General features: G+C 41.4%; 2 protein-coding genes across 15 annotated transcripts in view; one reads left to right on the top strand and one right to left on the bottom strand.

Annotated features, from left to right (window-relative positions):
• LOC129829946 (cyclin-dependent kinase 11B-like) overlaps positions 1-3,344 on the top strand; it is a 30,531-nt gene extending 27,187 nt beyond the window's left edge. For all 14 annotated transcript variants that reach the window (XM_055891981.1, XM_055891991.1, XM_055891990.1 and 11 more), the window contains 2 exons: positions 2,273-2,462; positions 2,682-3,344. In XM_055891981.1, the coding sequence (XP_055747956.1) occupies positions 2,273-2,462; positions 2,682-2,774 (283 nt within the window). In that variant the 3' untranslated portion in view covers positions 2,775-3,344. The remainder of the gene's footprint in view (positions 1-2,272; positions 2,463-2,681) is intronic.
• On the bottom strand, positions 1,146-6,686 carry LOC129829948 (matrix metalloproteinase-23-like; the record flags this gene model as incomplete). The annotated part of the gene is given in 4 exon segments (XM_055892003.1): positions 1,146-4,807; positions 4,964-5,090; positions 6,041-6,151; positions 6,522-6,686. Coding segments are annotated over 4 exon segments (578 nt in total), but the record flags the coding sequence as incomplete, so codon positions are not given.
• Between the last annotated feature and the right edge of the window lie 5,339 nt (positions 6,687-12,025).

The following is a 12,025-nucleotide window of genomic DNA, read 5'->3' as shown; positions in this document are numbered from 1 at the left end:
CAGGCCTCGGTGTAACGCTCATTCCTTCGACAATAAACACAAATCCGACCATCACCCCTGGTGAGACAAAACCGCAACTTGTCAGTGAAGAGCACTTTTTGCCAGTCCTGTCTGGTCCAGCAACGGTGGGTTTGTGCCCATAGGCGACATTGTTGCCGGTGATGTCTGGTGAGGACCTGCCTTACAACAGGCCTACAAGCCCTCAGTCCAGCCTCTCTGAGCCTATTGCGGACAGTCTGAGCACTGGTGGAGGGATTGTGCGTTCCTGGTGTAACTCGGGCAGTTGTTGCCATCCTGTACCTGTCCCGCAGTTGTGATGTTCGGATGTACCGATCCTGTGCAGGTGTTGTTACACGTGGTCTGCCACTGTGAGGACGATCAGCTGTCCGTCCTGTCTCCCTGTAAAGCTGTCTTAGGCATCTCACAGTACGGACATTGCAATTTATTGCCCTGGCCACATCTGCAGTCCTCATGCCTCCTTGTGGCATGCCTAAGGCATGTTCACACAGATGAGCAGGGACCCTGGGCATCTTTCTTTTGGTGTTTTTCAGAGTCAGTAGAAAGGCCTCTATAGTGTCCTAAGTTTTCATAACTGTGAACTTAATTGCCTACCGTCTCCAAGCTGTTAGTGTCTTAACGACCGTTCCACAGGTGCATGTTCATTAATGGTTCATTGAAAAAGTGTTTAAACCCTTTACTATGAAGTTATTTGGATTTTTACGAATTATCTTGTAAAAACAAGGTCCTGAAAAATTGCCATTTCTTTTTTTGCTGAGTTTATTTAGAGGGACTATATGTGCTCTCCTCCCATCAACCTTTCTTCATGAAAAATTACTAATACAGACTAGATGGTAATTTTAATGAAGAAAGGTTGATTGGACTTTTACTCTTTACAAGTATTTTTGTGGTAGTGGAATAAGTTTAAAACGTTTTACATAAGCCAATAAGTTAAATGTAGTAAAATAATTGGTCTGATTATTTTCATAGAGGACACTATGAACCTAATTACTTTGGATTGTGGGGCAGTTGGATCACATATTTCATCACAAATAACTGCACTCAGACTAGCCTACTACACTTTTATACACTCCTACATTAATACCACAGTACATGCTAACTGTAATAATAGAGTACAGAAGACAAGGTGTTGATGAACTTTAAAACACATTTAAAAACTTTATTTTATCCCAAGCATTTATCCCTTACTTCAACCATACATGAATTTCTTAATCAAAGAAAAAAGCTGTTAAAAGAATGTTATGACAGGATAGATAGATAAATGGACAGGTGAATAAAGTAAGGATACAGGGATGGAAGACCATATGTATGGAGGGATGAAGGGATTAAACAAGGTGAAGTTGGACTGATTGGTATGATAAAGGAATGAATGTATGGTTGAAGGTGTAGATTGTGTGTGTGGGATGATTAGTAGTTATTGCTGTTCTGATTTCAGATTTGAATATCGGAGAAGTAGACCAATGTGCCATACCTTTTGAAGTTTTTGTCTACGACGAATTGTTCAGAAAAGTGGTCAAGGTAGCTGATTAGTGTCAAAAGTCATAATGTTTACTCAGTGTCTCATGCCAACCCCCCCATTTTTATAATTTGAAAGTTCTGAAAAGTTCCATGGCAGTAAATCCAACAGTGGGAAGTTAGCTAAATTAGTTGACATGGTTACTAAAACAGCTGTACCTCTTGATTGGTAGTAGATATTTATGTTCTTAATTCCTGATTTGAATAACAAAGAAGTAGACAGATGTCATAACGTCAAACTTTTTGTCTAACTTGTTTCGAAAGTGGTCAATGTCAGTTTATAAAAAGTTACAGAAAATGTTGATACGGTCACTTAAACAGCTGTAAGGTTACATCGGTACCAGATAATTCTGTTGTTTCAGATTTGAATAGCAGTGAAGTAGAGGAAGATGTTTCACCCTCTTAGCTTTTTGTGTCAGGGTTTGGCAAAATGGTCAAAGTAGCTGTGTGTCAAGTTGAATTGTTGCATTTACAGTGAATGGAAGTTGGAAGTGATGTCACAATGGGGAGCATTAGAATGTTAGTCTATGAAGACGGACAAAAAGACAAATTAATTCATATCAAAAAGCAGACCAGTCAGCACATTTAAGTTTGAATGCCGTTTTCTAGCTTAAACTGTCAAGAGTAGCGTGCAGAAGTATGACGAATATTTAAAGTCGGGACTTTTGTTTCGCGAGTACCACCTAATTGCAGAAGTGCTGCCATTTTGAGTGACCTTGACCTTTTCCCTTTCCACTAGGTTCCTCACCTACTGCCCTAGCAAGAGGATCCTGTCGGACGAGGCTCTGAAGCACGAGTATTTCCGGGAGACACCGCAGCCCATCGACCCCTCCATGTTCCCCACCTGGCCGGCCAAGAGCGAGCAACAGAGGGTGAAGAGGGGCACCAGCCCGCGCCCCCCAGAGGGAGGACTGGGCTACAGTCAGCTGGTGAGGCTGGGTTTAACTCTACATCCCTCTGTCGACTAGGTTTTGACATCTGAGCTTGGTTTCTGTGTTTGACAGATTGAAGACCTACAGCACTTTACTGTGTGTTGTCAAGACGCATCCTCCCACCGCTTAATACTTATTTTTCCAGAATACATTAGTTCCCTGGCATAAAGGCAATGTTCCTCATCAGCTAATGTGTGTGGCTTGTCCTCTCTCCAGGGTGACGATGACCTGAAAGACTCAGGCTTCCATCTGACTACCAGCAACCAAGGGGCTTCTGCCGTGGGCCCAGGGTTCAGCCTCAAGTTCTGAGCTGCGCCTGCAGGGCAGGATACCCTGCGTATGGGAAGAGACATACTAGCCTGGCCAGCTGACCGGACAAGAATCATGGGACATTTCGTTTTTTATGTGGCTGGACTCATTGGGGGAATGGCTTCCGTTGTCAGGGGTCAGCGTACTGCCCTCACCGTAACCCTGTGAGGGTGGAGACTGGTCGTCACATAACATGAACGACGGACAAACACACTGTCCCTTTTTTCCCAACTATATGGCTGAATCACAACCATTGAACTTTTAGAGTATTTTCTCGATTCTGACAAGGTTTAACTTTTATGGAAATGAGGCAACTGTGCGTCAAAACCTAACTACAATTTTGACTGTACCTTAGCTCATGTTGGCTTTTTGTTTTCTGACTTTTTTACACTGCTGAAGAGGACTAGATTTGAAGTCGTTGGTGTTTCTTGAGTACTGGAGATACTGTATAATAATGTAGCAGTGTTAGAGCCATGTCGATCCATCATATTATAAGGACTTTACTGTATAACCGATGGCTTACATACTGACCCGGGACATGTTTTTGCAAGAAATAAAATGTGAAGCTTTTATTTGTCCACCTTTTTGCTGGTATTTATAAATGCTGTCTAAGCTAAGCAAACAGCACCACACACTGCCTGCCAAAAGGGAAGTCGAGTCCCCCAAAATTCCCAGTGTTGAATCCAGCTCAATAGTAGTCGTCCCAAGAGTGATGTCATTCTTTGCACTGCACACTTTGTCTCAGGACTTTGTTCTTTCAGGGAAAAGAGCCCCAGATTTCTGTCTTTGTTGTTGAAGTGGCTGCGATTTCTAGGACTAAACCAATAAATGATTTGATTTCTAGCTGGAGGGAAATAAACAGTGCCGTCTCATTCCTGGGAGACTGCTGGCTGCTCAGACTGGAACAGTTGCAAAATGTTCCCTCGTCTGGAGACTCTTTAGAACCAACACAAATGGAAATGTACATTCATCAGTTTTATCTGCGAGTCCCCTCTAAGCCCTTCTGTGGATTATTACACCTGAGGTGTCAAATGAGCATGTAAAGGGAGCTGTTAGTGGAACTGCACCTTCTGGAGGAAAAGTATCGACTCCACCTAAAGGATAGCTGAGCAAGCTAGATATCGGTGGTGTTCCATATGTGAATAAAGGTCCAAATATTTCCAGTGACTGTAAACAATGTTTGTTTTTAGGTTTACCCAACTTCAATTCAGACAGTAAATGATTTATATGACTTGCATTAAGAGGCAGTAGCTTTAGAATGCATTATCCATGGCTTAATATAGCCAGGATAGGCAAAATTATAAAACATTTCAGGACAATATTTCAAGTTTGAGGTTACTAGCTAGCCTGTAAGTGTTAGTGACCTCTAACTTCAAAGAACATTCTGTTGTTCACATAATATAACAGAAACAATGCCAGCAAGTGTATCTAATTTGTACTCGATTGTCACAAAATGTAATTTTACATCAACATTCAATATACTAATGATCACAGAAGTTTATTTTGCGCATATGAAAATGCACAATTTTTTTTTTTTTTTTTTTTTACATAACATGATTGTTTAGAAATAGAACGTACATACATTAAAATATGTGCCCAAGTGAGTGCAGTCCCCATTTGACCAAGCAATGTTTGTGTGAGCGAACGTGTGCATGGAAATATAATTCCTAGAACGGACATCCACATTCAAGTCAATGGGTGGACTGGTGGCCATTTTGAGTGTACCCAAGAGGGTGCAGTGAAATTGCAGTGGTCTGAGGGACTTATTTTCTAGGAATTATTCTTCTGTGGCCGTGTGTGTGTGTGGTCGGTCTCTGCTAATACCCAGTGCTTCTGTGTGCAGAGAATGGCAATTCCCTCAGAAGCGCACACGTACCCTCCAGGAGTAGTTGGTGAGGACCTTGTTCTTTTTCCTCACGATGCAGGTGTATGTGCCCTCGTTGATAGCATTGGCCACAATACTGATGTGGTCGTCCTTTAGGGAGAGGTAGCCAGGGTGGGAGTACTCCAGAAGCTCTCCGTCTTTGTACCAGCTACGGAAACACAAGTAAGTATACCTAGCTTGGAAAAAACTTTCAGAGAGCTCATAATATCAGAAATGGGGTCAAATCCGTTTCAATATAAGCTAATGTTGGTAGGATATCATGATTTGTTCGAAGTGAGGTCGGGACTAAATAATCCATACTCACTATACTTTGCCTTTCTTAGCTGCAATTTTCTTCCCACATCGGAAGGTGAGCTTCTTCCCCTCAGCCACCAGCTTGTGTTTGGTCCGTTGGGGTGTGGGGGTGGGGGCCACAGTGGGGAATGGGAACTCTGAGGAGAGTTAGGGAACACAAGGCTAAAGGCTGAGATATCCACTTCTGTATAAAGTCTTAACCAGACATGACTCGGTTTAGTATAACATCCCCATTGCGAAATGAGTCAATGTTTTTTTCATGACATGTTTACTCCAAAAAGTAAACTAAGAAGCTTCCAGAAAATGCCGTCTTACTAATTGTATACCCTGATCTGAGTGGGAATTTAGGATCATTAAACTTCAAATTATCCCCAAGACATAGGCACTCAAATTAAGCGTAATATCTACCTCCATATTATGCATCAAAAAAGTCACTGGAACCGGTCAGAAGCCATTTGTAAACGATGGACATTGTCTATCTAGTTAATTTAGGCCAGTGTAAACACAATGTCATGACCAGCTGGAAGTCTTTTTAAAAGACAGCCACTAGTTTGGGCTGCAAAAATCCCAAATTGACCTTCCGTGTCTAACCGTCAAGCCACAGTCTGAAATTCCAGTGGTTTGGAGTCACTCTGGAATTTTCCACAGCCGTACAACGTTTTCCAATCAACAATGAGGAACAGATTCGGAGCCAGGAATGGTATCCTCACTCCTCCACGTTCTCCCTTGTTACACACAAGTGTAACAAGGGATATCGGACAAACCCACAACAATCTATGGCTGCCGGGGTGGAGGAGTCATAAGCTGTGGAGGTTATGGGAATTCAAGCTGTCGAGGTGCCTCACTGACTTCTTTGCTCGCTTACTGTTAGGCAGACTGGATCTCATCAGGAGGTAATTCTTTGTGAATGACTACTCCAGTGGCAAGTATCTAATCTGCCTTTAAATCAGGAGGGCTGCAAACCATCATGGTTCTGCATGGCTGAACTTTGTTGGCTGTGTTTCGCTGCTTTGGCAGACGGTACTGAGCAATTCCTTGCACCAGTAGATTGAGAGTAATCTTTTTTCCTCTGCAGTGCTGCACTTACCGTAACAGAAATCACAGCTGGAGGGGCAGTGCTTCTGCATGAGTTTGCGCTTACTGTCGCAATAGCCTTTCCGCGCCCAGGCTGGACAGATAAATAATCTATCCAAACATCCTACAGGAGAGGAGGAGGAGAAGGAGTGGGGAGAGAGGGACAAGGGAGCAACTTTAGCAACAGCAAAAAAAATTGGGAAGACAATCTGGCTGCACATTTACAATAACTGTATTATAAGAGGTTCGACAATACTCATTAATGCCACATTTACTTGTAGCAGGCAATGGTGTTGCGTCTAAATTATTTGTGAAGCAGCTATGTAGTGCTCATGAAGACTTAATGAATGATCTATAAAGCCAATATAAATTGGTTCTTTAAAGTTTAAAATGTGCTAAGTACCGATGGTTGTTTTGTGCTACAAATCAATGTAACACCATTGTTTCTCTCTGTCTGTAATACAGGGTTATTTGCTTGTGGGTGCTTGGCATACCGTAGAGTCGGTGCAGGCCCCACACCTCATCCTGTGTGATGAGCTTGCGCCCCGTCAGAGTTGCGTTCAGGTGCATGATGGCCTTAGGGTTCAGGGAGTGCATGAGGCCCAGGATGTGGCCGATCTCATGAGCCGCTACGTGGACCAAGTCTGTCAGCCACACCCCTGCACAAACAACACAACACTGTTAATTCTGTCTCTGCAATTTATTTTATTTTTTATTTAACCTTTAACTAGGCAAGTCAGTTAAGAACAAATTCTTATGTACAATGACGACCTACCCCGGCCAAACCCGGACGACGCTGGGCCAATTGTGCGCCACCCTATGGGACTCCCAATCACGGCCGGATGTGATGCAGCCTGGGGAGCATCCTGATAGTCTAAAGTGGCTAAAGTCCTTTCCTTCTTCTTTTCCTCATCCATGGAAATACACTATATGTACAAAAGTATGTGGACACCCCTTCAAATGAGTGGATTTCAGCCACACCTGTTGCTGACAGGTGTATAAAATTGAGCACACCGCCATGCAATCTCCATAGACAAACATTGGCAGTAGAATGGCCCATACTGAAAAGCTCAGTGACTTTCAACGTGGCACCGTCATAGGATAACACCTTCCCAACAAGTCAGTATTTCTGCCCTGCTAGACCTGCCCGGTCAACTGTAAGTGCTGTTATTGTGAAGTGGAAAAGTCTAGGAGCAACAACGGCTCAGCCGCGAAGTGGTAGGCCACACAAGTTCACAGAACAGGAACGCCGAGTGCTGAAGTGCTTAGCTCGTAAAAGTTGTCTGTCCTTGATTGCAACACTCACTACCGAGTACCAAACTGCCTCTGGAAGCAACGTCAGCACAAGAATGGTTTGTCGGGAGCTTCATGAAATGGCTTTCCATGGCCGAGCAGCTGCACACAAGCCTAAGATTACCATGCGCATTACCAAGTGTCGTCTGGAGTGGTGGAAAGCCCGCCGCCATTGGACTCTGTGTCGATGAAGAAGACGATACTGAGATACAGTTGATCTAACAACAAGCTGCAAAGCTCTAAGCCAGGGATGGCAACTTTGATGGGGCTGGGGGCCACAAAAAGTCTACTCATTATAAGGGTCCATGGTTGGAAAGTAGCATAAGCTCATCACCGTGCACTTTCACCACCCTGTAGGCTAAACTGTGCATGCTGTTCCATGTTGCAGTGGGAGGACCACACAACATACCATTGCGTGACTGGAAATTTACCTCGACATCATGGTATCAACATATAATTTCCACTATGTCGAACAAATTGTCGACATTTATAACATTTGACACTTTCTGTTTCCAGCACACTTGTGATTTAAAAAAAAAATAGCATTACTTTACTTTCATAACTGTGGATTGAAACGTGGTTAGTGACAGTGGGGCGAAAAACATGAATTTTAAATGTTCTGATGGTTTTCTTGTGGTTTTATGTTTTGTTCAAACTGCCACACTCTCAGGGGTCAAATTCTCATGGAAGTGTACAGTTTGAGAGGCCACTGATCGACAGACATTTTGATTACTTAATATGTTTGAACACAAGTGATGATTATAAATGTTGATATTTCTTTGTTCGGTAGTATACATTTGCTAATACAAGCCACACTAACCAAACTGGCTCCGCGTATGCATCTGCGTGCTCATGTTGATTTTTATCCCCACCAGACACGTTCATTTATTTAATTTACCAGGATCCCCATTAGCCAACACCAATGGCGACAGCTAGTCTTACTGTGGTCCGAAACATAACAAAAAAGACATTAAAGACATATTTTACAATTTACATACAGTGCATGCGGAAAGTATTCAGACCCCTTGACTTTTTCCACATTTTGTTACGTTACAGCCTTCTAAAATGTAGACGCCTCAAGCACTAAGATGCAGTGCCTTAGACCGCTGCGCCACTCGGGAGTGTGTACATATTCATGTAAGGGTTCTATGCCAGATGTTGCAGTGTCATACAATGAATACTACATATTAACCTATGAAATATTACAATACTGATGTGTTTAAAACTGCTATTGCTGCTGAGAATAGCCTCGTAAATATGTGAATAAACCAATTGGAGATAAAAAATAAAATAAGTTACTTCTGCTTTTGAGTTCATATTCAGTGCATTCGGGAAATTATTCAGTCCCCTTGACTTTTTCCATTTTTTATGTTACAGCCTTATTCTAAAATTGATTAAATAGTTTTTTCCCCATCTAATTTTTCCTAGCATCTAACCATCTAATTGGCTTCCATATAATTCTTACAGAATTTCCACGTAGAAGGGGATATTGCATGACAATTTGTTCTTAACTAAGACAAAATAATTCAGAATGGACTTTTTTTTGCACAACATAGGTACAGCAGATCCCCTTATTGTATGGGACACTTAAATGTAGTTTTAGAGGCCATTCAATACAATAGTCATCATTAAAACAAAATCAGTTTAGGTCAAAAGAGATTAGACTAATAAAGGAAATAACAGTGCAGGTAGATGGTAATGGAAACTGTACTAGTGGCTCAAAATAGGTTAGAGGAAAAACAAAGAAATGGAGGTACTTATTCAAGAATGATTAAGTGTAATTTATTACAAAAATAAAGGAAATTGGATGGAAAATTGAAAACTTTTTAAAATCTTCAACTGAAATGCTACCAAAAATAATTTGCAGAAAGTCGTTAAATTGAGTCATTCATGAGTCACCAAATTATATTATGAAAGAGGAAGCAAAATATTTTCTGCATGTTCTCTTTTCAGTCTCCATTTCCACTGAATGATGTTAACTAAGGATTTCTTTCATAATAATAATGTAAATTGAACAAATTTACAGAAAGACCTGTGTGAAGGCCAATTTACAGAAGAGGAACTTTGAAAATATTTGATTGCCTCAGTCTGAAAAAACACCAGGGCTTGATGGTATACCAGTATCAGACCTTTTTTGATGTGCTCAAAGATCCATGAGAGGATCTGCAGAGAGGAATGGGAGAAACTTCCCAAATACAGGTGTGCCAAGCTTTTAGCGACATACCCAAGAAGACTCAAGGCTGTAATCGCTGCCAAAGATAGGTCTGAATACTTATGTAAATGTAATATTTCAGTTGTACATTTTTAATACATTTGCAAAAATGTCTATAAACCTGTTTTTGCTTTGTCATTATGGGATATTGTGTGTAGATTGATGAGATAAAATTGTATTTTTTTTTATCCATTTAAGAATAAGACTGTAACGTAACAAAATGTGGAAAAAGTCAAGGGGTGTGAATACTTTCCGAATGCACTGTACATACAGACCTAATGAAAAATATAGTAACTCGTATTTAAACGTAGCAATTCAACAACAAACTCTGTTTAGCCTGCGCATCTTTTACAGCATGTCATTGCCTCGATGCTCAATTGTCATTGCCTCGATGCTCAATTGTTATTTTTCCAATGGTTGTCAATTCCTTTAGGTCTTCTTTTTCACTGTGCTCATCTCTGTATTTTCTATGCTGTAGCCCTGTTTTACATTAAGCAATTAGCAAGAGCAAGCCTGCTTCTTTCCCCAAATAGACTATTAGGCCAAGCATAAAAAAAGTTGCAAAATAAATATCCTATAGCTTTTGTAGCCTATAGCTTTTCCTGGGATTTAATGACAAGAGCAATGGCCTATTACGGAGAGGCTTGCGTAGCTTATAGCCTGTTGCGCATGGGAACAGCTGGAAGAGAGAGCCTACTGATGTGCAGCCGAAGTAAATATTAGCTAGATATTAGGCCATTCATTAGCTAAATATTTCCATATCAAAGTGTAAGAAAAATAAGTTAACAGTGAATGTTAATCAGATAACAAAATCATAGGTAGCCTTCACTTTGGGCTCCTGAGGCTGCGCTGAGTGCACTCCCTCACAGTTCCCAGGTACGCAGCTCGAAAAGCTACCCTAACGTTACAGTTTTTTTAGGGACAAGAAATATATCCTTCTAGGCTACAAGACAATGTAATGAAGAATGTTATTATTATTTTCAAGTGAGTACAAAACTCTAGTCTACGCTGTCAACTGCAGTGAATAGCGTGTCATTTGAATAACCTCTCAAAAGCCTGATGTTTTGAATGCATATTAATTTTGAAATAACTTGCCTGCCTGCGATTGGACAACCATTTGGATCAGTTGTTTTTTTCCCCCTCTACAGTTTAGGCTACAAGGTCAAGGCACATTAACAGGACATATGGTATTTTTTGTCAATATGGTATTTTTTGTCATGACGTATCAGCTAACAGAAATGCTAATGCAAGGATTTCTAGTGAGGCACATATGAATTATGATAATGCGCAAGCGCGGAGGAAGTTATATCTATAGTTTCCACGTTTGGCTTTAGTCGTTTAAAAGAGTTTTAAAAATTAGGTGGACACAGAGCGTACATATCATTAGGAACACCTTCTCTTCCCATAACATAGACTGACCAGGTGAAAACTATGATCCCTTATTTATGTCACCTTTAAAATCCACTTCAATCAGTGTAGATGAAGGGGAGGAGACAGGTTAAAGAAGGACTTTTAAGCCTCGAGACAATTGAGACATGGATTGTGTATGTGTGCTATTCAGAGGGTGAATGGACAAGACAAAAGATTTAAGTGCCTTTAAACGGGGTATGGTAGTTGTTGCCAGGCGCACCGGTTTGTCAAGAACTGCAACGCTGCTGGGTTTTTCATGCTCAACAGTTTCCCATGTATCAATAAGGTTCCACCACCCAAAGGACATCCAGCCAACTTGACAACTGTGGGAAGCATTGGAGTCAACCTGGGCCAGCATCCCTGTGGAACGCTTTCGACATCTTGTAAACTTGTAGAGTCCATGCCCCAAACAATTGGGGCATGGCTGTTCTGAGGGCAAAAGGGGGTGCAACTCAATATTGGGATGCTGTTCCAAAAATTTTGTACACTTAAGTGTCTATCATTACCCATTATGCCATCTTTCTGATTGCATTCTGTATTTGATGTGTGTATTTTCTGTAGTTCAGGGCTCATCTGTAAAAGAGACCTTGGTCTCAGTGTGACACCCTGATAAAATAAAAGGTTCATTTAAATAAAATTGACTTGAATGGAGACACCCTTTCTATTCATTCTATTTCTATGGTTGATTATCAGTGAGGTGAGTGGTGAGAAGGGAGAGACTCTGACCTGGTTCTGCTTGAGTACAGACACCTGTTTCTGCAGACAGGTGTTCTCCTCCTCCAGCTCACTGTTGTCCTGGAGCTGCCGGAGCTCCCGCACCTTATACTCCTTCATCTCATTCCTCATGTGGCCCTTCTCCGCCTCCCAACACTCACACTCCTGTGAACACAAACACGCTCTCAGTGGAACTAATTACACTTTAACGTTATGGAAGCACTGCACATTGCTCCTTACTAAACATTAACACACAATTAAGGGCGTAAAGTATTTCCTTATTTGACTAATACTAGGAATACCTACATTTGAGTTGAATGGAGAGATGAACAAATGACATTAAATAGAGTTTTATCTTTCCATACGCAA

The sequence above is a fragment of the Salvelinus fontinalis genome, chromosome 31 (genome assembly GCF_029448725.1).
Source record: "Salvelinus fontinalis isolate EN_2023a chromosome 31, ASM2944872v1, whole genome shotgun sequence".
NCBI classification, from domain to species: domain Eukaryota; kingdom Metazoa; phylum Chordata; class Actinopteri; order Salmoniformes; family Salmonidae; genus Salvelinus; species Salvelinus fontinalis.
The sequence above is the reverse complement of the archived record's forward strand: the minus strand, read 5'-3'. Positions and strand labels throughout refer to the sequence as shown.